This window comes from Macrotis lagotis, chromosome 8, assembly GCF_037893015.1.
Source record: "Macrotis lagotis isolate mMagLag1 chromosome 8, bilby.v1.9.chrom.fasta, whole genome shotgun sequence".
Classification (NCBI taxonomy): Eukaryota; Metazoa; Chordata; class Mammalia; order Peramelemorphia; family Peramelidae; genus Macrotis; species Macrotis lagotis.
The window spans coordinates 37,850,829-37,878,367 of NC_133665.1; the positions used below are offsets into that span (position 1 = coordinate 37,850,829).

At 36.3% G+C, this 27,539-nt stretch overlaps 1 protein-coding gene across 3 annotated transcripts in view; it reads right to left on the reverse strand.

Annotated features, from left to right (window-relative positions):
• Positions 1–10,308, reverse strand: part of CEP78 (centrosomal protein 78) — a 42,421-nt gene extending 32,113 nt beyond the window's left edge. The window contains exons 1-7 of one of the 3 annotated variants that reach the window (XM_074196700.1): positions 10,148–10,308; positions 8,387–8,673; positions 4,280–4,455; positions 4,113–4,185; positions 3,332–3,435; positions 2,302–2,476; positions 149–262 (exon numbers count right to left, since the gene is read on the reverse strand). In XM_074196700.1, the coding sequence (XP_074052801.1) occupies positions 149–262; positions 2,302–2,476; positions 3,332–3,435; positions 4,113–4,185; positions 4,280–4,455; positions 8,387–8,639 (895 nt within the window). In that variant the 5' untranslated portion in view covers positions 8,640–8,673; positions 10,148–10,308. Of the gene's footprint in view, positions 1–148; positions 263–2,301; positions 2,477–3,331; positions 3,436–4,112; positions 4,186–4,279; positions 4,456–8,386; positions 9,982–10,147 lie in introns of those variants that run through there. The other 2 variants (XM_074196697.1, XM_074196699.1) reach the window with 2 other exon arrangements.
• Positions 10,309–27,539: the final 17,231 nt, after the last annotated feature.

Genomic DNA, 27,539 nt, shown 5'->3' on the forward strand with positions numbered 1-27,539 from the left:
TAAACACTTTCTTTTTTTGTTTTTTTGTTTTTTTTTTTGCAAAGCAATGGGGTTGACTTACTCATTGAGCCACCTGGCTGTCACCACCTACACACTTTCTTAAGCTCTGTCACTAGCAAGATTAATTAAAACAAATTTATTAACATACCAACTAGTGGGTTTTTTCTTATATCCAGAACCACCACAGTTGAATTTCCTTCTAAAGCAGATAGTAGAGTTTTAGCTCCTTCATCACTAATTCCACACTGCTGCAGGTCAAGTGCTTGAAATAAGAAAAATATTTCTACTTATTAAATTTATTATGTTTAGTCATCACTATTCACAAATGGTATGTTCTTCTTTACATTTTTCACTGAAACAGATCTAAAATCTCATTTTCATGAGTATTCCCTCTAATAATGCAAATCAAAACCTATTGATACCTATGTATTCATTGCTTGTCAAAGACTACTCTTAGATTTACCATAAGAGACATAGCTAACATGTAAAGTGCCTTCTCCACTTTCTTTTTATTATTATCAATAATACCATATTTATACAGTATAAAAGATTTACAAAGCAAAATATTAGACTCTAAGCTTTGGCCTCCCCTGGTTAACTAACAATAGTTGAAAGTAAAAATTTTGAACTACATCTCCTGTTCATCTACCTAGTCTCTAATAGTCAGCCAAACAAGACTCTCAAGAGAATCACTATTAACAAGTATTTATTAAGCATCGACTTGGGTGTTTGGGAATCAAAGAATGGTATAATCTCTATTGTCATATAGCTTACATTTTAATGTTAGAGACAATAAGCAAACATATATATGTATATATATATATATATATATATTACACAGAATAAATACAAGAGTTAATACAAAAAGAGTTTTAAAAAGATAGCACTAATAGCAATCAAGGGGGGACCAGAAGAGGTTTGATATAGGCAGAGGCTTTTGAGTTACATTTTTAAAGGAAGAGATGGATTCTCTAAGATAGACATTAGGAAAAAAAACATTCCAGGAACTGTGGATGGTCAGGACAAAGGTAGAGAGATGGGATATGGTGTGTCATGTAAAGAACAGAGGGAAGACAAGTTTGCCGTATCACAGAGCACCAAAGGTGGAGAAATGAACTATTAAGCAGGAAAGATGGTCTGAAGTCAGGTTGTTAAGAGTTTTATAAAGCCAAACAGAAGGATCTATAGTTAAATCCTAGAGACAACAGAGACTTTGGTTTATGGAATGGAGGAGTCATGTGGTTACTTAAGAACACAAGAAAAATCACTAGTGACTGTGTGGAAGATGATATGGAATAGAGAAAGACTTGATGCTAGGAGACCAAATAAGAGGTTGCTACAATACATCTAGGGAAGGGATAAAAGGGCCTGAAATTAGCCAATGACTGTATTACAAAAGGTTGGACATGAGAGTCAATTACAGAGGCAGAAACAGTTAGATTCAGCAAGAGATATGAGTAGAGAAAAGGGAGGAGGAGGGGGTGAATATAAGATTACAAACCTTAAAGAATGGAAGTGTGCTGATACCTTGACAAGATTGGGAAGAAGAGAGGGTGTGGAGAAAAAAATATGAATACTATTTTGGACATTTTAAGCTCTAGATATCTCTGGAAAATTCAATTTGAAATTCAGTTGAATAAGCAATTAAGGGACTGAAACTCTACACTAAGTCTTGATAGACTGGATTGATGGATTTGAACCACTTGAAGAGTTAAGAGAGAATGTAGAGGGAGAAGAGAACCAATGACAGTAAAGATGGGGAGAAGAGCAAAATACAAGAATTAAAAAGGAAAAGAAATAATGTTAAGAGGGAAAAATTATGACAAATACAGGAAAAAAAATGAAGCTGTAAAGGGTATCCCCAAAGTCTTAGTGCTGTTTTATAACATTTAGTTTAAAACAGTACTAAGATATTTCATTTCAAATACACACACACACATTATTATCATTATTATTATTAAAAACACAAAAATTATATAAAATAATTGAAAAATTGGACTATGTATTTCTATTTATGACTTCAATATACAAATCGAATCAAATCTACCCAGGCAATGTTTTCCAGGAGCGAGTCTCTATAACATAAAGAAAACACAAACTAAAAACCTTATATGTAATGTCCCTTGCTTCAACATTATTTATTACTCAAATAACATTCTGAAAGTCAGGGTATAAAAAATAAACTGAAACATTTTATTCCACAATAGAGCAAGGCAAAGCATTTTTTGTACTTGTAATTAATGATGGACCAGGTCAGAGACCGCTTCTATTGTCACCTAGGAAATAATTGTTTTTACCAACCTCTCAGCCACAAAGTGTCACGAAGACATTCTGCAAAAGCACTGGCACCCTGATCGCCAATAAGGGTGTTGCAGTTGAGTGAGAGACGCTGCAAGCCTGCCATGCCATCCAGATCAGGATTCCGATAGCGAAGACTCTCAGCCCACACATCCTCGTGCCTCCTTATTGCCTGGTACTTGAGAGATTTAAAGAAATTAAAGAAGTCTGGGAATAATCAATACTTATATAAACAGAGTCTTTTATAAAATGATCTATTAAATTGTAAATTCACATATATTACCATTAGGCCATGAAAACAAATTTGAAAAATGTGACTGAGTAAAAAGGTACAATAAATAATCAGGTGACCTCAGGTCTAGCCCTCCCATCTCTACTACACAATGTACTAACTGGGGCAAATTAATCAACCCTTCTAGAGTTTGCTTTCTGTCCATACAACAACAACAACAACAACAACAACAAAAGATCAATAAACCCCCCAAATTACAGGATTCAATATATTATGAAGCAAATATGACATAAGCCAAATCAGATAATTTAGAAAATCCATAGTGGTGCTATGGCAAGCTTCTTAACTTCATTCTTTAAAAATGAGGCAGAGGCAAGTTAAAATGACTTGAACAATGTCATTGAAGAGCTTGCTGAGACAGAACAGGGACTAGAATCTATGTCCCTAAATATTAGTTCCAATGTACTCTCCATTATAACATGTTGTCTACCTCCTACAATTGTTAAATCAAAAACATTTATCAATATACATCAGAATAATTAAAACAAAAATTAAAAACATCAAGCAAGTTTCCCAAATGAAATTTTGTATATAAATGGAAAATTTTGTGTTGTTATTTGTGATTAGGAAAAGCAGAATTATAGGTACCCCCAAAATACCAAAACCTAGTCACCAGTTTTTAAGCAACAACCAGCTGCATTCACTTTCTGTTTGATCATCTAAGAAAGTAAATTTTTTTCAATGAGTCAATTTTTTGTGTCAAGTGCATTGTTATTAATATTAAAGTCCAACATTAATCACCTTTAAGATATTGGCCAGATGTTCCGCTCCACGCCAAGTCAGATTACACCCTGAGAAGTTTATAGTCTTGAGTGTTACTGAGGTCTTAACACTTTGACAGATAACTAAAATCAGTAGAGAAACGAAATAGAAAGAACAGAGCAACACGAAGTCATTATTCACAGTGCTAAGATGGTTTGTTTTTTGTTGCTATTATAACACCTGTATTTACATTAAGCCTGAAGAACAAAGATATAATAACTATAATGTCTACAACAAGTACAATGTTTATTCTAGTTTTACAAAAATTATAAGCTAGCTAGCTAAGAATTATATAGTCTGAGTGTTTAGAATCTGCTTGGGATACACCAGGAATTTTCCTGTATTTTTAAAGCATATATTATAAATGTTTTCTCCTATTTTTGCCTTAATTTCTATATAATCACTAAAAAAAAACTGTTCCAAAATTACATACTTCACAATTTTTTTCAATTGTTTCTAGATAACAACTACATGTCGTCTATCATTGCACTTCATTCCAAGGAGAACTATAGGGAAGGCATAGACAGTCCCTAACCTCAACAATTTTATAATCATAATTTTTAAATGACAGAATCCAAAACAAGATCTAATCAAGTGTTAACTACTATAGTACAAAATAAATAAGATAGAATAAGCAAATGAGATCAGGCTAGGTATAGGAGCAAGAGTAGTTAGTAGTAGTTTCATTATTAAAAGACTTGGTCTGGTCTGAAAAATAAGATTAGGATAGATAAGGAAAAATAAATTCATTTAAACTCACTTTCTAAACCTCCATCTCCAATTGGACAATACGCTAGAGAAAGATGTACCAAAGATGTTGATTTATTCAATCCCTTCAATGAAAAAAATCATTATAAGCATTTGAGGAAGGTTTAAAAAAACAAAATTTCTACTAAATATTGTTATGATGAATTTTAGAAACCTTACCCTTGTCAACAGTATTAAGTCTCGTTCTCTCAAATATATTCCCTGAAGCTCTAGGTTCTGAAGAACAGTAGATACATTTAAACAGCCTTTAATAGCTTTACATAATTGAATAGTCACCTCTTTGGATCTAATTGTAGGAATTCGCCGTTTAGAATAGGTATTATACCTATCGGAAGCTAGAAAAAAAAATTTTCCAGAATTATTATCCAAAGGAAACCTTTACCAATGAAAACAAAAAAGAGCCTATAAATGTAGAACACTTTTTTCCCCTACATTATGAACTGGATTCTGAGTGAATAAGCTATTTCCCTCTTTCAACATTTCATATAAATACAAACATTAAACAACCACATGAAGATAGAATGTTTAGGTAACTATCTCTAGGAACTAAAAGTTTTAGAAAGGGATCAAGAGCTATAATCATGTTACAAATATAAAATAATGTGAGATCTGAGAGAAAAGTTCACTGTCATATAGCGATGGGCAGTGTTTTCACAGGTAAAGAATGAAAGTAAGGGATCTGGAAAAAAAGAATGGAATTCTAAGGATACAGCTTGTATTCAAGAGAACAGAGTAGTCCAGTTTGGCTGGAATGTGAACCAAAAAAGAAAAGAGTTCCAGTTGGCATACTGCAGGCTATTTGTTTGATGGGGATTCCTTATACCATGTGATATTTGTCCTTCATTCTCAAAGATCATGACATCTAGGAGGTGATGCCATGACAAGCACACACATTGGATTTGAGTGAGGCGGGGCTATGCTAAGTCACCAGTCTCACTTTCTCCTTGAGAGCCATCTGGTCCAATGGTCAGATCTGAATCAACTAGAGATGGTCCTGGATGTGGGGCAATCAGGATTAAGTGACTTGCACAGGGTCACATAGTTAGTATGTGTCAAAAAACAATACTGGCCTTGGAGTCAAGAGGATGGGAGCTCGAATCCTGCCTCACTTGACACATATTAGCTGTGTGACCCTGTGCAAGTTACTTAACCTTGAATGCCCCCTCAACCTGGGCCATCTCCAGTCCTCCTGATTCATATCTGACCACTGGACTCACGTGGTTCTGAAGGAAAAAGTGAGGGTGCTGCCTGAGAACAGTCCCCCTCACCCAAATCCAATTTGTGTGCTTGTCATCGCATCACCTCCCTGATGTTGTGGCCTTCTTTGAAAATGAAAGACAAACATCATCACACCTCTACTGCGCCATCCAGTTGCCCCATCTTATACCATGTGAGCAAAAATGGATGTGAAGTAATATAAAATGGACAAGCCATGAAAATTTTTTGAAGAAAAGGGGAAGAAATTCCTTTTACAACTATGCCTACAGGTGCTTTAAAAAAAGTTTAAGTTTCCCCTATCTTACTCAGGTTGGAAAACATCAGGGACGACTCAAGGGCTCAATTTCATTGATTGATACCATAACTTTAACCTGCTCCATTTCTGGATTGGTTGGTCCTCTTTAGGCAACCCTATTGCTCCCACACTCCCAGGGGCACATCATATTCATACTAAATTCAGTGGGGACACCTGATTGGTACAGTCCACAGCAGCCCAGGACTCTGGATTTCAATATATGAGCCTTCTCAGGAGCTGATATTGCAACTGTGTGCTATCTCATACAGCTGTGAGGTAAATTTTTAGAAGAGTAAAATTAGACAATTTTGACTACACAAAAATTAAAAAATTTCATTTACTAATGAAAACAAAGAGAAACTGCTCTGTGAGAAAAATATTTGCATTAAATATAATTAATAAAAGATATCTAAAATATATATGGAATGACAAGAATACTAATAGTCATTATAGTTTGCAAATCCTATAGTTTCAAAATATGTTCAAAATATTTATAAACTAAAACAACTCGAGGTTTTATCTCACACAAGATAAATGAACAAAAATGGCAAAAATGAACAATGTTTGAAGTCTGTAGGAAGGCTTTACATTAACAATATAGACCTGAAAGGGGTCCAAACAATCTAGATTTCAATTTGAGATTATTTAAAATAAGTGATTAAACCATCCATATCTTCTGTTCTAGTCATCAGAGTGATATAATAAATATGACAAAGAAAAAGAAAAATTAAAACTTTAATATATATCAAAATATTAATGACTGTATTCTTCATGGTGAAAAAGAGTTAGAAACACAGTTGGCTGTTTAGGATTGGGGAATGATTTTTATGGAGTATTACTGGACATAAGGGGAAAAACTATCAAGAATTCAGAGCAATGGCGGAAAATCTGGATGAAGTGGAGCAGAGGGAAACAAATAGAGCAGAGGGAAACAAGTAGAACCAAAAAGAAAGATTGACACCAGGAATACAATATGAATGAAAAGAAAACTAAGAGGATGCCCTGGCTCTGATTAACTGTCAATGAAGTACATGCTTAGTCTTTCCTGGGAGAAGAGGAGAGTTAACAGAATAGAATATTGATTACACTGTCAGAAGTAGCCACTGAATTGGAAAGCACAATTTAGAGGCTTCTTTGTCCTCAGGGAGAGCTCACTCTGGAGAACTGGATTGAAATGACAAAGGCAAAATGCATCAGTGAAACTGATTTTTCAAAAGGTGAAAAAAATGACGAAGGAGCCAAACTAGAAAGTCACTCAGCTCAGGTCCATTCCAACCCTTTATCTATGAACCTAAGAACTTTCTCCTCTGTAATATTAATAAGGATAGGTAACATTTATTAAGTGCCTATTACGTATCAGTCACTGTGCTAAGCACTTTACAATGATCTCAATTAATTCTCACAACCATGTGAAGTTGATACTATCATTACTCTCAATTTAAAGATGAGGAAATTTGAGAAAGACAGATCAAGTGACTTGCCTGGGGGCCACATAGCTGGATCTGAATTCAAATTCAAGTCTTCCTGATTCCAGACCTGTAACTCAAGGCCCTGTCCCAACCAACTGCCTTTGACACCTGAGTACTAGTATTAACAATTTTGTACTAGGCTATATCCAAATAAATGAACAGGCAACATTACACATGACCACTATTCCAGTTACTAAGTTACCATTTTGAGTATGTAAGTAACAAGCTAGAGGAATTAGGGTTTTTTTTGGGGGGGGGGGTTTAGATTTTACAAGGCAATGGGGTTAAGTGGCTTGCCCAAGGCCACACAGCTAGGTAATTATTAAATGTCTGAGGTGGGATTTGAACCCAGGTACTCCTGACTCCAAGGCCAGTGCTCTATCCACTGCGCCACCTAGCAACCCCCTAGAGGAATTTTGTGGAGTTATTTTGTGGTACCATGTAACAAAGTAATCAAATGATAATGCCACAAAGTAAAGCATGAATTAGAGGTTAAAGTAGAAAAGTATTCAATACTATATGGTTCAGTTTAATGAAAAGAATCCTAGACTTAGAGTCCATTGATCTGAGGAGGAAAGCACCAACATGATGCCTGGCATATGCTTAATAAATGGGACCTAACTGGCTAAATGCCAACTTTACTGCTACAATTATTTTTTCTGCATCCCAGGGAGACCTGTTATGGAAAACGCCATCCATATCCAAAGAAAAAACGAAACAAAAACAAACTACAGGGTTTAAATGAACACTGTGTTTACTTTTAAAAAATTTCTTGTTTTTCTGTCCTAACCCTTGGTTTTCTTTGTTTTCCCTTAGTCCTAATTCCTCATACAGAAAATGATTAATATGTGAACATGTTAAATACAAATATACAGGTACAATGTTCAGTAAACTGTTTGCCACTGAGGGGAGGGGAGGAAAGTGTGTAACTTTTGAAAACTTTCTGAAAACTTCTGAAAAACTTTCATAACATATAACTGGAAAAAATAAAATAGCAATTAAAAAAATTAAAAAATAAAAATTCAATTATTTTCCTAGTAAGCCTTTGCCAGAATAAATCAGCGCTGCTTGAAATTTACTTCCAGGAAAATAAGAGTAATGTCTAGTATTCTACTTTCCTCAACTCTTAAAAATACCCTATGGGATGCAGTTATGACAGATAAAGCCTGGGGTACAAGTGAAAGTGTCATTTTCCAGTTGTTTTGAACATTTCATATATTCTCTCCTTGGGAACCCAACCACAGCCTCAAGGCTTCAGTAGCCTTTCAGATCAGAACCACAAACCTGAATCTCCAAAACCTGGTTGATATGAGCTCCTGATGGTAATAGAGGGCAAATTTTTATTTATCCTTAGAGCACTTAGCAGAGGTGCCCAGTCCACAAGCTTCAGGCGATCTGCATTGAAATCGAGAACCCCTAGCCTCAGGTTGGCTCTCACCACAGGCAAAGGTATAGAGTCTTGAAGTGCACAAAGATATTCATAGTGAGAAAAGAAATCTGCAGCACTCTCTCTCCGGAGCTTCACTGAGTCGATCATTTTTCTGGCCACCAGCTGAAACCCACCCTGACCCCTGGGAACGGAAAAGAAAGGCAGAGATTTACTAAAATTGGAGTAATTGCTACTCATTAAAACAGGACACTTGGATTTGGGAGGTTTTTTCCTTTTTTTGATAAGGGGAAAAGTGGGAAGAATGACCTTATACTTATACTCTACCTTCCACACATCCTAAGAATAGACTACTGAGAGGGGTGGGTAACAGGAGAAGGGGCTGTTTGCAGGATGCTAATATAGAGATTAAAAGTAACCTCCCTATCTTTTGCCTGTGTACTGATCATAGCAACAAACTCTCTTTATACTGCAATCATTGCAGTCGGCCATTTTTTTCCAACTGGGTCTGACCCTTTTGGGTTTTCTTGGCAAAATATTGTGTTGATTTGACATTTCCTTCTCCAGCTCATCTTACAGAATGAGGGAATTGAGGTAAACAGGGTTAAGTAATTTGCATAAGGGTAACAAAGCCAGTAAATGTCTGACCTGAAAGGGGTCTAAACAATCTAGATTTCAATTTGAGATTATTTAAAACAAGTGATTAAACCATCCATATCTTCTGTTCTAGTCATCAGTTATGAGAAAGAGGAGTCTTTCTGACTCCAGACCTGGCACTCTACCCACGGTGCCAGTTAGCTATCCTTTAGGGCATGGGCCCTGAAGTCAGGAGTACCTGAGTTCAAATCCAACCTCTGACACTTAATAATTACCTAGCTGTATGGCCTTAGGCAAGCCGCTTAACCCCATTGCCTAGCAAAAACCTTAAAAAAAAAAAAAGAGTTGATTTGTGAAAAAAGATATAAGGGTGATGGGGATATTTGCAGGATGAAAGTGGAATGAGCTCTTCTCCCTTTCTTCCAGGCCTCTGGGAACTGTGTGTGTGTGTGTGTGACTTGCCCAGGGGCCACATAGCTGGATCTGAATACATATTTTTATACACACACACACACATATATAATATCTGTGTGTATATGTGTACACATATATGCACATGTTATATCTATGTGTGTATGTACATATATGTATACATTACATATCATATCTCTTATATCTATGTGTGTATATGTACATATATATGTATACTATATATCTATGTGTATCTACATACATGTATATGCATATAATGTGCCTGTACACGTACATGTATATGCATATATTATATCTGCATGTATGCACACATGTATATGCATACATTATATGTATGTGTGTATGCTTGCATATATGCATATGTTATACATATTATACCTATGTGTGTATGCATGCATATATACGTGTATGTTATATATATCATAGCTACGAATGGCCCCAGTTGTGTGCGGATGCTTAGGGCAGCACCTAGAACCATGACCCCTGGGCTGCAGCCAGCGACGCTCCCCCCTGCCCCGGCCCAGGGCCGCAAGGCGCCTCAGCCGGTCCCGGGGCTGCTGCCCCCCCGCCGCCGCCGCTTGGCCCCCCAAGCTCAGCCCTTCCCGCACCCCCCGCGCTCCGGCGTTCACCTTTTGGGCTAAAGAAGGCCGAGCGCGGCTACAGCTGCTCCGCTGCGGGGCCCGCCCGGGCTGCGGCCGTTAGCTCCGCGCCATCACCCGGAGGGGTCGAAGCCGCCCCGGCGGGGCCAGTGTTTGGTGTCACCCGGGAAGGGAGCGCCGACGCCGACGCCGACGCCCGAAGGAGCGTCCCCACGCAGGCCGCGGGGGTCGCCGGGAGGGGGCGGGGCCAGGCCGCTTGCGGCCTCGCGATTGGCTGCGGCTGCTTGGCGGGAGTTCGGCCTCCCCAGGTGTTCCGGTCTCTCGGGCCCGGTTGTCCCCAAACCCCTTCCTTCGGCCCATGAGGACACAGAGACGCAACGGGTTTACGGGAGACAATGGTGGAAAACCAGCGTCGGTCGCACAGAAGCGTGTGTGAAGCCGGCGCCGCCCCCAGCCCCACTTTTTGTCCCTGGATCGGCCTCTAGGAACGCCCCGCCCCCAGCCCGCACAGTCACCAAGGCCCACACTGAACCCCAGCGAACCCCGGGCCCCGCATCAAACAGAAAACTCTATGAAAGCCCTTCCACAGCACCACCTGGCCATACCTACAATTATTATTATTTTTTAGTTTTAATGTTTTCTCTCCCCTTTACTTTATCATTCATGCGGGTCTATGTTTTTGGGAGGGAAGGGGGTATAATGTTTACTCTTAAGCATGAATATTTTGGTAATGTATAAAAAAAACATTATTTGTACAAAATAAGAATAAATCAATTAAAAAATTAAAAAAAAATTTTAAAAGCCATTTCGGTTTTCTTACCCTCTGCCCCATCCCCAGCCACTGGCCTTGCAGTTCCTGCTCCCCCTCCTTCAGGTCTCCCACCAGATCCAGGCCTCCTCCCACCCAGGCCTTTTCTAGTCTTTTCTTCTCTAAGGTCACCTTCCACTTGAATGGGATTCATGAAAACCCCAAAGCTGATTGGTTATGGGATGGTGCCCAAAGGTGGAGATCAATCCCCTAGTGGAACTGATGAGCCTGGGGGAGAGGACGATCAGTTGCTAAAGAAAAAAAGAAGCCAATGTGTGGAACTTCAAGCCTGAATGCACCCAAAGGGCAATAAAAATATGCGCACCCTTTGATCCAGCAATACCTCTACTGGGCCTACACCCTGAAGACATGATGAAAAAGGGTAAAAACATCACTTGTACAAAAATATTCATAGAAATTCTGTTTGTAGTAGCTAAGAATTGGAAATGGAGTGAATGTCCTTCAATTGGGGAATGGCTGAACAAAATGCGGTATATATGTATGTCATGGAACACTATGGTTCTATTAGAAACCAGGAGGGATGGGAATTCTGAGAAGCCTGTAAAGATTTACATGAATTGATGCTGAGCAAGGTGAGCAGAACCAGAAGAACATGGTACACCCTAACAGCAACATGGGGATGATGATCAGCCTTAATATACTTGCTCATTCCATCAGTGCAATAATCAGGGACAATTTTAGGGTATCTGCAGCAGAGAATGCTATCTGTATCCAGAGAAAGAACTGAGGAATTAAAACAAAGACCAAAGACTACTACTACTACTACTACTACTACTACTACTACTACTACTACTACTACTACTACATTACCTTCAAAAAAAGTTGTCTTATGTATTACATAATTTTGCTGGCTCTAATATTTTATTTTTTCCTCAAGGATATGATTTTTCTCTCAACACATTCAATTTTGATCAATGTATAGCATGGAAACAATGTGGAGGGGGGTAGAGGGAGAAAAGGGAGGAAAAGAATTGTAAAATTCAAAACCTTACAAAAAATGATAGATAGAAACTGCTATTGAATAGAATTGAAAAACAAATAAAATATTAAAAAAAAATTTCAATACTGTCCTCAGGAGATTCTGGAGAATTTCCCTTTGGATGTGATCTGGGACTCTCTCTCTTAGTTGAGTAAGTTTATTTTGCTCCCAATGGGAGAACATCTTCAATGTGCATTATCTGGGAGATATATAGACATAGATTAGATATAGATTTACATTCTCATATAATTTCTCTGATCTCTTATTTTTCTATCAATTTATTTTAAAAAGATTATTTGCCATTAACTATGAATATTCATTTTAAACTGATATTTGATAAGAAAGAAGACTACTTCCATATACATACATATATATATATATATATATATATATATATATATATATATATATATATATGGCTTGGCAGGCTGTCCTCCATTAAGATTACAATTAATATTCCATTAAGATCAGGATTTTCTGGGGCAGAGCCAAGATGGCATGGAGAAGCTAGGAAGCTCCCAGTGCTTTTCCAGAAACAACTTTAAATGAAGCCTTTATACAAACTTTAAAGTTTCCAGATCCCACCAAAAAAAAATAGCCTAAAAGAAGTTCTCAACTCAAGATATTGTAGAGGATCTTCAGTAAAAGTCTATCTCTTAGGGGTGGCTAGATGGTGCAGTGGATAAAGCACTGGCCTGGAGTCAGGAGCATCTGGGTTTAAATCCGGTCTCTAACACTTACTGATTACCTAGCTGTGTAGCCTTGGGCAAGCCACTTAACCCCATTTGCCTTGCAAAAACCTAAAAAAAAAAGTCTATCTCTTCAGGGTAAAAAATCAGTTCAGGTGGGAGAAGTGGAAAACCAGGGGGAGGCACTGAGCTACAGGGCAGTTCAGCAAGCTAAAAATGCAGCAGGCCAGTAGTGAGGATCCCAACTCTAGCTCAGAAGACAAAGTTTGAATCCTGGGAAGGCTGGTGTAACAGATAGGACAGGATTATACTACACCAATGCAGAAAACAGCCTCTATATATATATATATATATATAGACAACACCTTGGCAAGTGATAAGCCAGGGACCAGGAGCAGAGGTCAACTATTGAAATGGGCAAAACCCCCTCAAAAAAGCTATAGCCATAGAAAGCCACTATTTTGATAGGGATGATAAAAATGCCATCTCAGAAGAGGAAAGCAGTGACAGCATGCCTACACGTGAACCTCAAAGGAGTTTATGGATTGACCTCAAATCCAAAAATACCTCTCATAATTATGAGCTCAAAAAGGATTTTAAAAAATTAAAGAAGATTGGGGTGGCTAGGTGATGCAGTGGATAGAGTACTGGCCCTGGAGTCAGGAGTACCTGAGTTCAAATCTGGCCTTAGACACTTAATAATTACCTGTGTGGCCTTTGACAAGTCACTTAATCCCATTGCCTTGCAAAAACCTAAAAAAAAAAAAAAAACCCCAAAAAACAACTAAAGAAGAGATGAAGAATAAAATGGAGAAAAGAAATTAGAGCCATGCAAGAGAATAATGAAAAATTGATTAAAGAAATCAACTATTGTAAAGATAAAAATAACCAACTTGAAAAGGGATGGAATTAATCAAAAAGTAAAAATAGCAACTGGAAAAGGTAAACAACTCATTTAAAAGTTAAATGAACCAAATGAAAAAGGAAACACAAAAGCTAAAAAATAAAATAAAAATTCCAAAAATTAGAATGGAAACTAAAAACTCTATGAGACACCAATATTCCATCAAACAAAACTAGAAGGCTGAAAAAATAGAAGAGGTAAAGTTCCTCTTTAGGTAGGTACTTTAGTAGGAAAAACAACCAACCTAGAAAAGATATCCAGGAGAGATAATTTATGAATTATTAGTCTACCTGAAAGCCTTGTTCAGAAAAAAGAGTCTGGAAAATATCTTTCAGAAAATTATCTGGGGAAGCTGGGTGGTGCAGTGGATAGAGCACCAGCTCTGGAGTTATAATGGACCTGAGTTCAAATCCAGATTCACACTTAATAATTGCTTAGCTGTATGACCTTGAGCAAGTCACTTAACCCCATTACCTATCAAACACAAAATAAATAAGAAAATTATCCTGGAAAAGTGCCTTAATGTCCTAGAACAAGAAGACAAATTGGACCTTGAAAGAATCCATTGTCATCTCCAGAAAGAGATCCCAGAATAAGAAATAATGATCAGGAATTTAACTTGAATTTGAAAATTTTACATCATCCTTTACAGTAGAAAGTTTAGACTAATAATATTTAAAGGAACAAATAGATTTATTTCTAACCTGTCACTACGTCTCATTGAGAAGGGCAGAGTGACTAGCCATTTGACTTCTTTGAAAATCTTGGGGAATGAGTTTATTGTCTCCCTAAGAGCTGCTCAGTAGTCCTTGCCACATCTATCTTGCAGGTACAATTTTTTTGCATATTTATTCCCCATTAGAATATGAGTTCAGATATAAGGGACCATCCTTTTGTTTTGAACAGGCCTTAATTAACCTAGTTCCTAGTAAAAAATAAATAATAGATACTTGTCAACTGACTTCCTTTAAGTTCTCTAGATCTGTATTAAAAACCTCCCTCTGATACCTCTGTGACAAGGTACAAATCATTTCATCTTTTCAACCCTTATTCTCCTCATCTGTAAAAAGAAGGGGTTATACTAATATCAATGCATTGATTAACTGTGGTTCCAGAAAACTTATGATGATCCATGCTGCCCATCTTTTGACAGAGAGATAGTGAACTGAAATTGCTGAATGAGACATGCATTTTTGGACATGGCCATTTGAACAAAGTGGGAGTTTGACTATCTGTCTATCTATCTATCTATCTATCTATCTATCTATTTACCTATTTGTTACAGAATTTTGCTTTTGTTTTTATTTTTTCATAAAAGGTGGAAGTGGGAAGGAAAGAAAAATAACTGCTTGTTAATTGAGAAAATAACATTAAGAAAAAAATTTAAATGATGGGATTCAACTGGATAGTTTCTGAGGTTGTTAGAACTCTAAATTATATAATGAACTAGTCATGCAATCCTATATTAGAAAAAAAATATGTTTGCTTCTATGGAGAATCAACTCTTTATGCCAGAGTCACATGACCCAGGCTCAGAAAACCTAGCTAAATTCAGGGAATAGGAGGAGTTTGCCAGAGGGAGGAACTTAAAGTCTAATTTCTGTTTGGAAAATTTCACAGCATTTCAAAATGAGTAGAGTTAGGCAGGATTGGTAAATGTTTAATAACCAGCTCTCTCTGTCTCTCTTTGTCTCTCTGTCTCTGTCTCTCTGTCTCTCTGTCTGTCTGTCTGTCTCTCTCTCTGACTCTCAAAAAAGGAAAACAACACATTTTTAAGCTTAATCTGCAATATAACTATCTTCTACATCACTTTCTTAAGTTGACAGTCAACAAAACAATAAATCAAGTCCTGATTTGTAGTATTTGCCAATTTCTGATGTATAAATTAAAAATGGACCCTCAGGCCAGCACACCCCTTAGCTGGAATGTAGAATATTTGCAAGAAAATAGCATAAAATAAAACTGGAAAAATCTTTCCTCATACTTTTGACTAACACCATGACTTAAAAAGTCATCAACTCTGAGAAACTTAGAGAACTTGGTTTTAACTCAGCACTTCCATCCAGTGGAATAAATGGGCATAACAGCAAAGACTAGCCTGGTTCCTTCCTGTTGAATAGGATGATTATAAATGCTAGCTATATACTTCTCCAGGTGCTTACACATTCAAGGGTCTGTACTTGACCTTTTATCTTTCTCCCTTGTCAAGCATATCCACTACCTTGAGTTAAATTATCAGCATAATACAGATACTTTTCAAATTTATATATTCAGTCCTCATCTCTCCCCTAAGCCTCTATGCTATATATGGAACTTTTTGATCTGTATATCTCACTAACTCCTCAAATTCAATATGTTTAATATTAATTTTATCAAATTACCAACCCCCCAAATCTACATCTCCCCCCTAAATTTCTCTGCTTTTGTTGATATCACAAATCTTTGGCTTAAAACTTCACAATCAACTTTGATTTTTCCTAAATATCAGACTTCCCTCTCATATCTGATCAGTTTCAAAGACATTTAATATCTCTTGCCTCTCTTTCTGTTTCCACAAAAAAAAACCCACTTTAATTCAAGCCCCTTTTGTTTAAATATTTTCCTAATTTCCTAAACTGGTCATCCTATCTACCTTAACACCTGACTAATTTATTCTTCATTCCACTGAATTTTCCTAGATCCACTGTTCTTTCCATCACTCTTCTAGTCTAAAGTCTTCCTGGTTCATATTTCTCTACAAAGTATCAATGTCTTATTCTGGCTTCTAAGACTGTCCACAATCTCTCTCTCTATCCTGCCATTCCAGATCTATCCCAAGCTATTTTCATGCATATGTTTAATATTCTGGTCAAATTTTACTATTTCTCATCTCTTATGTTATCCTCCCCTCTCCTTAATTTATACTCTTGCACCTGACATCATTCTTAATTGGAAAAACCCTTCCTTCACCCCATTATCTTTTCCTTTTAAATTTATTTGAATTTTAATATTTTATCTTTCCCAATTACATGTAAAAACAATTTAAAACTTTTTTTACAGGGATGGCTAGGTGATGCAGTGGATAAAGCACCAGCCCTGGTGTCAGGAGTACCTGGGTTCAAATCCAGTCTCAAACACTTAAAAATTACCTAGCTGTGTGGCCTTGGGCAAGCCACTTAACCCCATTTGCCTTGCAAAAACCTAAAAAAAAATTTTTTTTTTACAGTTTTCATTTCCAAATTTTCTCTCATCCTTCCTTCCCTTCACCTATCTTGAGAAGGCAAGCAATTTGATAAAAGTAATACATATGCAGTCATGCAAAACATTTTCATATCAGACGTACTGGAAAAGAAAAATACAAAAAACACAAAAAGAAAAAGAAAATAAAATATTAGTATGCTTCTATCTGTATTCAGATTCCATCAGTTATTTCTGTGGAGGTGGAAAGCATTTTTCATCATTAATCCTTCAGAATTGTCTTGGATCTTTGTACTGCTGGGAATAGCTAAATCATTTATGGTTAATCACTATATAGTATTATTGTTCCTGTGTTCAGTGTTCTCCTAATTCTACTCAATTCACTTTGTATCAGATTATATGTCTTTCCAGATTCTTCTGAGAGCATCCTGTTCATAATTTCTAATAGTACAATAGTATTCTATCATAATCATATATCAGCTGTTCCCAATTGTTGGGTATCTCCTTAAGTTTCAATTCTTTGTCAACAAAAAGAGCAGTCATAAATATTATTGTCCATTTAAGGCCATTTCCCTTTAAAAAGAATCTTTTTTGGGTAACAGACTACTAGTAGTATTGCTAGTTCAAAGGGTATATACTGTTTATAGCCCTTTCGGCATAGTTTCAATTGCTTTCCAGAATGTTTGGATCAGTTCACAACTCCACCAACAGTGTTTTCTGTCCAGTTTTCCCACATCCCTTCCAAAATTTGTCATTTCCTTTTTCTGCCATATTAGTCAATGTTATAAGTATGAACCAGTAAGTCAGAAATATCTTAATTTGCATTTTTCTAATCAATATCGATTTAGAACATTTTCTCATATGATTATAGTTAACTTTGTTTCTTTGTCTGAAAACTGCCTATTTATATCCTTTGACCATTTATCAATTGAATATTCTCCAATTCATAGTCTTCTAAATTTGAATTAGTTCCTTATATGTTTGAGATGAGGCTTTTATTAAACAAATATGCAATAAAATTTTCTACCCAGTTTTCTTCTTTCCTTATGATCTTGGCTACATTGGTTTTGTTTGTGCAAGACCTTTTTAATTTAATATAATCAAAATTATTCCTTTTTCCTCTCATAAAGCACTATATCTCTTATTTGGTAATAAATCCTTCCCTCACACATAGATGTGACAAGAAAACTATTCCATGCTCCCTTAATATATGCATATGTTATCATCTTTTATATTTTAATCATGTATCTAGTTTGACCTTATCTTGGTATATGGTATGAGTGTTGGTCTATATTTAGTTTCTGTCAAACTGCTTTCCACTTTTCCCAGCAGTTTTGTTTTGTTTTTTTAAATAGTGAGTTCTTGACCCAGAAGTCTGGATCATTGTGTTTATCGAGAACAAGATTACTATGGTCATTTCTTAGTTTGTATTGTATACCTAATCTGTTCCACTGATTCACCATTCTATTTCTTAGACAGTACTAGTTTGATTAAATGATTACCACTTTGTAAATCAGATTGAAATCTATTATTATAGCTGCTGGCTACTTGAGTTCAGTTCTGTCTATGAGGAATCAGTATTCAGACTCAGGAAAACAAGAATGGAAGTAAAATAAAAATTTATTAAAATGTTACAAGTCATAGGAAGGGCTAGGGAGAGAGAGAGAGAGAGAGAGAGAGAGAGAGAGAGAGAGAGACAGAGACAGAGACAGAGACAGAGACAGAGACAGAGACAGAGACAGAGAGACAGAGAGAGACAGAGCTAAAAGAACAGCAAAGCAGCATTGGCTGGGCCACAGATTGGTAGGGAAGACTGTGGCCCTGAGCCAGGGTCCAACCCAGGTTTTTATGTCTTGTCTTTCATCCAGAGGGCAAAAGGTGAACTCCCTTTCTTTTACTGGACCAGGAATTAGGTAGAGGGTAAAGCCTAGGGAGATCAGGATACAAATTTTACATTAAACAATGAATCAATGGTATTTCAAAAATGGGTATCTCCACCCAATTTGAGCAGCCTTTAAGATTAAAAAATTGTTTCTGTTACATTCATAATTCTCTACTTCTAGTCAATTTACATCTCCACCCAATTTTCTTTGTTACATTCACAATTCTCATCTTTCCCCTGCATCATTATGACTAGGTTACCTTCCTCATATTTTCTTTCCTTTAATTCCCATCCCATTATATTTTCAATAGAAATCTTTAACTTCATATCTTACCAGCTGAAAGTGATTTCAGATTGCTCATTGTATTTTGTCTAGACTTCTGCTCTGAATTTGCCATATTCCTTCCTATATCTTACTTTTTGTACATGTCTCATCTCTTCTAAGTTATTAAAAAGCAAAATTGAAGCCTTATTTTTTCTTTGTACAGTATAATATCCAGCTTATTAATTTTGTCTTTTTTTAAATTATTTTTCAGTTGTGTCTAACTTTTAGTGACCCCCAAATGGGGTTTTCTCATCAAAGATTCTAGAAAGGGGCGGCTAGGTGGCACAGTGGATAAAGAACCGGCCCTGGAGTCAGGAGTCCCTGAGTTCAAATCCGGCCTCGGACACTTAACAATTATCTAGCTGTGTGGCCTTGAGCAAGCCACTTAACCCCATTGCCTTGCAAAAACCTAAAAAAAAAAGATTCTAGAATATCTTTCCTATCTTTCCTTCTCCAACTCATTTGATGAAGAACTGAGGCAATTAGAATTAAATGACTTACTCAGAGTCACAGAGCTAGTAAATATCTGAAGTCACATTTGAACCCAGGTTTTCCTGACTTTAGACCTGACACTCTATCCACTAGCTGCCATCAATATCACCTAGCTGCCATCAATAGCAGCCCCTTAAAAAATGTTGAGTTGAACTGATGTGATTAGAATTGAATCACATTTCAAAAACCTATATGAGTATTTATAAGTATAATCTTCATATCTTCCATGTTTGAAATATGTAATTCTATGTAGTTTACATCTACTTAACATGGTTATTATAAAGTTATATATATATATATATATATATATATATGTGGAGAGAGTATATAATATTTATTATGTTATAATATAATATATAATAATCATAATAGCAGACTTTTTTTACAATTTATAGAGCTTTTGTATAGGAATTGATTCTCAGCTGATTTTTGGAAAGAAATTGTGAGATAGAAAGGAGGAGGGTTGTTCTATTTTGCAAATGAAGAAACTGAAGCTCAGAGCAAATAAATGACTTGCTCAAGGCCACATAGTTAGTTAGTTGTAAAATCTGAGCTAGAAGCTAGGTTTCCTAGTGCAGTTTCCCATACTTTTACATTTTATTGAAATATTGAAAAAAAAAAAACAATTCAACCAACATTTAGTAAACATCTTTTATGAGCCAGGCACAGTTTTAGACTCCCAAATAATAGAGAAAAATGAATCAGTGCCTACTCTCCAAGAACTTACAGTCTAGAGAGGGAGAGTGGGTGAATACAACAATATGGATATAGGTACATAAATAAAAACACAAAGAAAGATAAAACACAAAGCAAATTCAGAGTAGAAGAAGAACACTAACTTTGGGGGTGGGGGTGGGGAGAAGATAGTCAGATAATGCCCTTAGGTAGGACTTGGCAATTGAGATAAGCTTGGAAGGGAGGTAGGGCTTCCAAGAGAAGAGATGCAGGAGAACATTCCAGGCATAGAGAACAATGTTTGCAAAAGAATTAAGAGGTAGAATGCTGTCTGCACAGAACAGCATGCAAACCAGGTTGTCAGTTATATAAAGTATATAAAGGGGACATTAAGTATGTGATATGGAATCAGTCTAATGTTAGACTCAGATTATAAAGAGTTTTTAATGCTAAACAGAAAATTATGTGTTTTCTCCTAGAGTAGGAGTTTTTAATCTGGGACCTGTGAACTGGGATGTTATTTTTATTGTTGATTTCATTATTATTATTAATTTTTCCACTATACATTTCTTCAATAGATTCTTTATCTCATTTTTCTGACTACTTCTTCCACAATGATTATCACAGACAATTCTATCTTTTGATCACATAGGTTAAGAAAAGGTTACAAGAGATTGCCACATTACAGTATAGATGTTCATCTCTTCCAATAAACTACCCAAAGAGACTCCATAAGGAGAAACATATAGTTTTGAAGCTTCTACCTCAGCATGCAATTGTGAAGAAGATATAAGATTCTTTATAGATGCAGAGGTAACTTTATTCAACAATATTATAATCATCATAAGGCATAACCAGTCAGATGAATACTCTCAATACTGTCATGATTACTTCATGGATTGAATCCAATGATATGTGTAATCATCATGTCCTGTGCAATATGGAAAAGATTTCCTAAAGATTGTAAGGTTTTCAAATATCCCTGTTAGGAAACATTGATTATGTCAAACCTCAAATCCTTTAAAAGACCCCCTAAATTTCTTAAGGGAAGAGATTTTTTGTTTTTGTTTTTGTTTTGAATTTGTATCAAAGGCCTACAATAATGCTTTGAACATAAAAGGTGCTTAATTAAGGCTTGTTTAATTGTGTTGAATACCATGGTGACTCTATAGCCAGACAAAATGAATTAAGTTAAACAGTCCACACCAAAACCCAAGAGGATGAGATATGTATGTTGTATAGATTATGATAAATAATTGCATAGGAAGCCTAATGAATTAGTTCCTACACACACACACACACACACACACACACACACACACACACACACACGTTAGATTATACACAATTTATTGACAACCACTAAGAACAGAATATGATAAGGACAATTGGTTGTACTGCTTTTAGGAAATTATATGGTACTTTTAATAATATCAAGTTGCACCTTAACAGAAAAAAAATTTTTTCAACACCAATATTCTTGCAATTATGCTATAAGCAGCAGATCATGTAACACAGCAATTTCCAAAGAACTGAAAATTGTAGGTGACCTAGAGGTCAATATATTGCATGCTAAAAGATTGTATCATAATGACAATAATAGTTTAAAAAAGACATTGTAAAGGAAATGTATAACTGGAAAAAGTTGTGGGCTTAGTCACATAGCAAGATCAAGAAATAGCACATCCTTGTGCTGAAAGGATACCCATATAATGTGAAAAGATTTTAAGAAAGCCCTGTAGTATATTGAATCTATGCAATATATATGGGAAGATATAAACAGGAATTGTGAATAGGATGAAGAGTCATAGTGTAGCTTCTGGCTACTTGAATTCAGTTCTGCCTATGAAGAATCATTATTCAGACTCAGGAAAGCAAGGATGGAAAGAAAATAAAACCTATTAAATGAAATTACAACACATAAGAAAGTGGTAGATAGATAGAAAGAGATAAAAGAATAGCCAAGCAGAGCTTGTCTGGGCCAACAAGTTAGAGTAGACTGGCATGGAGCAGAGATTCAAACCCAAATTTTTATGTCTGGCCCCTTAGCCAGAGCACAAAAGGTGAACTTCCTTCCCATTCTTAGGGACTGGAATTAGGTAGAGGGTGAAGCCTAAAGAGATCAGAATACAAATTTTACATGAAACAATGGTAGTCAATCTACATTTCAAGAGTAGGGAACATCCACCTAATAACAAGATTAACAGCCCTTTAAGATTACAGATTTTGTCCCTGTTACATTCCGCTATATTTATATTTCTCTACACCTTTTCCCTACATCATTCCCCCTTCAAAATTATTTGGGACCCAGATTTTTCTGGGCCTTCCAGAGTCCATTTGGAGATGACTGCATTACAGCGCAGACTTCACAGAGGCAGTGTCCAGAGAATGATTGACTGGCACTGCTGATTGGTATCCTGCAGAGGCTGGTCTTGGACATATACAGTTAGAGAAACAAAACAAGGGATAAAAATTGAGCAAGCAAAAAACAGAGATATTGTAATAAAGAAGGCTATTTAACAGAGGTCCAATAATTAGGGAAAAAAACTAAAAGGTGTATAAAGAGCAAGAATTATACTTTATGATCCTAAGCCAGTATCAAAATATCTTTTTATAAGAACATGGGTTCCAATATAACACAGATTTGTTAATTAGTCACATTAAGTTGTAACCAAAAGCTCAAAAATAGTATAAAAAATGTACTGAATAAACATTTTAAAAACTGCAGGTAGGGGCAGCTAGGTGGCATAGTGGATAAAGCACTGGCCCTGGAGTCAGGAGTACCTGGGTTCAAATCTGGTCTCAGACACTTAATAATTACCTACCTGTGTGGCCTTGGGCAAGCCTTAACCCTGTTTGCCTTGCAAAAAACCTAAAAAAAAAAAACCTGCAGGTTTCCAAAGAGTAATTTGCAACAAATTTTCTATTTTGCTAAGGCCATGTTTAGAATGAACAAAAATTCTAGTTGAAAAATGGATCTCTCCTTTAAAGCAGTTTAAAAATATACCAATAAGACATTATCCTGATATAATCAGCTATACTGATATTTCTTTTCCTTAAGGGAACTTGTGGTAAAAAGTCACAACCTGTGTTAAAAGGCCAAGATAAAAAAATACTTGTCAATTATTTAAAATTTAGAAAATAGACTTTCAACGGTTCACTCTCATACTTAATTATGATGCACCTGGAATGATCATGGCAATTTGCTACTACAGGATAGAGAGGGACATGAGGACATGTTCTCTTATGAAGTCATACAGACAATCCTTTTCAATGAGCCAGGTGAGGGATTTCTTTTAAAGAATCCTACCCCAGTTGAGCCCCAGGGCCGTTCTTTCAAAGGTCACTTACACCATCTGCAGCATTTGACATCAAGCTCCATAGGGCTAATGACTTCACTGGCATATTGTCTTTCTATTTTAGCATACCTGATGTCAGACAGATCAATTACCAATACATTGTAATATAGCAATTAGAGCTTCAAATGACTTGAGTACTAAGGAGAACCTAGAGTGTGCCAGGCTGTAATTTGGTATAAGAGATCCAGGGGAAAAAAATTATAATTCAATTGTTGCTCATGTACCTAAGTACAGTGCTGTAAATGAAATGCAATAAACAGATTGAGATGTAAAAACACAATAACCCTAATTCATATTTTTTATAAAATCAACTTTTTTGCAAAGAATCCATTTAGTTATTAACTATGTTTAAAATAACTAAACATCTCCTTCTGGCTAGGAGGTTGTCCATCATCTCTGTACTTCTCACAAAACAATTGGCTAGAGATTGCCATAGAGAAATCTCAAATTATCATCATTATTTTATCTTCCTCATGTTACATAGGTACCTTTCCCTCAAAGCAAATAACCACAGTTTAGTCCCAGTTTACATATACATAGCTAGGAATTTCTATACATAAACTTGTAACTACTAGCCATCTTCAGAATACAAATTATTACTTTCAGAATTCTTTAAAAAACCATTAGAACATCTTAGGTACCCTTAAATTTCCTAAATGTGTTATTGATTCCAATGCAATTAAATAATAGTAAAAACAACCAGGCATTAAAGTCAATTAACAACATGAGTTATTATGCATGAATCCACAGATTTATCCCAGAAGGGGTCATAATTTGTGATACTTCCCTTACCACCCCTTCAAAGCAATCACATATTAATTCCAGGCTTAAATATTACAGTATTCAAATAGCTTACATATTCACAAAAGAACCAAACACTATAAATATAATTTCTTTGAAGTTACAAAAGAATATCACATAACTGATAAAAACATCCTATTATCAATGAGTTACCTTAAAGAGGAACCACACAATTGCTAAGTTCAGTCAGTCAGAGCTGCCTGCGGTTACTGTGAGACAGTCCATATTCTTGACTTCTTTAAAATTAAGCATATGTTATTAATTTTACATTTAATGTAAGATTCTTATCTAAACATCTCAATCCCCTTAGAACAAGAGCAAAATGCTATAAATGCTAGGCAATGTTAATATGTTTTCTTATTTTCAGATGTTAAGTGGATTTTACTTTGTGTGTGTGTTTGTGTGTGTGTGTGCTTTTGTGTGTGTGAAAAGTATATACTTTGTGCATTTAACATAAGCGTACCCCCTTATTCAGTGGTCCCAACACAGAAATCCAGTTACTTTATTAGTTATTAGCACAGGCTTAATTAAAAGATGAAATCTGAATTTCCTAGTCCCAGAAAAACTTAAATTCTTTTTTCCTTTTCTTCTTAACTAATTCACCACGTGGCTTCTCTATCAATCTGCCCCTTTCTCCTTCCCCCTCCCAAGGGTGAGACTTTCTCAGCCCACCTAATTACAGAATAGGGCTTGGAACTGATAAAAATGTGTAGCCTAAGAAAAACACGGTCATCCCCCCCCCTCCCCAAAGCAGGAAGAAGGTATGGGAGTCCTCTATTTTAAACAATGGGGCCAAAACAAGTTTTGGGGGAATCTTACCCTTCCTGCTGCAAAGCATGCATTCCATCTGAGACTTTGAGTTTAGAAGTTTTAAAAAAGATTTTTTTCTTTCCCTCCACCCTCCTCCTGCAGAGGGTGGAGGTGACAGCATTTGAGAGAAATTTTCAAAGAGAAAGAGAGGGAGTTCCACCCAAAGATAATTTCCCAGAGCTCATATGCTTTGCTTTTGTCAAATTTAATTCCTTCCAAGGAGCAAGCACACTGCTGGGGCAGGGGGAGCCTTTGGTACCAAGTTTTTCCCATGTTTTAATTCTCCTAAACTAGATAAGGGAACAACATGTTAATTGGACATATGCCAAACATCCTTCCTTAACAACCTTCCACTCCACAGTGGGGTTCCAAGCACCTCTGGGCTGCCTTCACTGGTCAACCTTAACAAAACACAGGGCAGGCCCACATAAGGGTGGCCGAAAAACATGTAAATTCGACATATGCCAAATGTCCTTCCTTACACAGAAGAAGGGCTAGAGGTCCAATAACTTTTCTAAAAATCTAGGATCTTAAAAAGGGGTGTGTTTCTCTTCCCAAGTCTGGGCAGAGAATTCCTCCTGTCCTGCTTACCATTATGTAGCCGCTGGCTACTTGAGTTCAGTTCTGCCTAAGAGGAATCATTATTCAGACCTGGGAAAGTGAGGGTGGAAAGAAAATAAAGATGCATTAAAAGAAGTTACAACATATAAGAAAATGATAGGTAAAGTTAAGAAGAATTTAAAGAAAAACCACATGGATTTGGTAAGTCAGCCAGCTGGCTCAGCTGAAGTTTGGAGAGAGAGAAAGAGAGAGAGAGAGAGAGAGAGAGAGAGAGAGAGAGAGAGAGAGAGAGAGAGAGAGAGAGAGAGAGAGAGAGATGAGTAAAGGGCAGGCAGCCATGAGACTTGGGTTAACCAGGCCACATGATGAAGTCCATGGTGCTCCAAATGGTGTAATAAAGAGCCAGGGGACCAGGGGAAATCCCATGCTTCTGATTGGGAGGTGGGCAGAAGCAAGAGAGCTCAAAGGGGCAGCTTTTCCTGTTAAATACCCCTCTAGTGTAGGCAGGTGTAGACGATGCTTGGGGTATGGTCTTTCACCTCAGAGTCAGGTAACTTCCAATGACAATCTGTGTTTGTCCTTCCTGTCTCAAGGTACTTGATGTCCAATTTAACATTTCCTGTCCACCAGTGTCCAGGCCAAAGTTAAATCAAGGTGGAAATAAGATACAACAGGGCCAAGGGGAGGCAGGATACAATCAATAGTGTCCAAGGGAGGCCGAATCTCAAGAATAGGGGCCTCCACACATTTGAAAGATTTTGTTTCTGCTAATTAACATCAATAGATGAGTTCTAATCTGCACCAGTGAATCCATAGAGCCATGCATTGAGATTGTGAATCCATTAAAATTGAAGTATGGCTGTTTCTTGAATCTCATATTAAGTACTAGGCAGTTATCATAGTTTTTGAGCAAGGAAATTGCTTAAATTAATAAACAAATCCAACTAAATGCTATATTTATTTTCATTCTGATTGCAGTGTTGATTGTCATTGGAATAATTCTAAAAATCAACTTCTCTATATTCAGGAAGTATATCATTAGTAAATAGAGGCATTTTCAACTCATCAAGGAATGTGAAATTTCTAATTTCAGTTTCTTGTTGCTAGAGACAAAATTAACTTTTTAAAGATGAGTCTTTTTTTTTTTGAGATATGTCTATTGCCCACTTATCTGTCAAGGAAAATAATTTTGTTATTCAAGGAGTTCAGAACTGAAACAGACTTCAAAAGCAGTATAGGGTAATCTATAAACTGAACAAGAATCCTTTCCTTTCACATTCCCAGCAATTTGCTAGCAGTCTAGTGTAAAGAAAAGAACTCTTAAAGTTGTCGTGAAAGAAATAGGATCAAATTCTGGTTCTTCCACTTGTGTAGTTTTAATCAAGTAGCTTTAACCTCTCTGGTCTCAGTTTCATAAAATATAAAAGACAGAACATTGGATTAGCTTATCTTTTAGGTCCCTTCTAGTCCTAAATCCAACAACTTCCCTAAGTTCCTATATTTAACTGTGCTTCTTCCATTCTGTAATTAAGAGGTTATTTTTTTCAACCCAAGTATAAGACTTTTTATCAATATTATATTTCAAATAGTGTTAACTGTTACATACAATTGATATGAACAGTAGATGAATATTTACACTCTTATCTAAGTCAGTGATAAAAAGAGTCAAAAGTCAAGGACAAATACCTAAGGCATCCCACTATAATGCACTCCCCCCAAGTCAACAATGACCCATTCATTAGTAAATACTCTTTGGCTCTTTTCATTTAGCCAATTCCAAATCTAGCTGATCATATTGTCATAATATCTAATTTCTACCTCTCAACTTTATTGATAATACTAGAATGAAAGATTTGGGCATTGTTAAAATCTAGATATCCCATGTCTATCTATAAAATTCAAGTAAACTGTCAAATAAGGCTGGTCAGACACAAGCTGT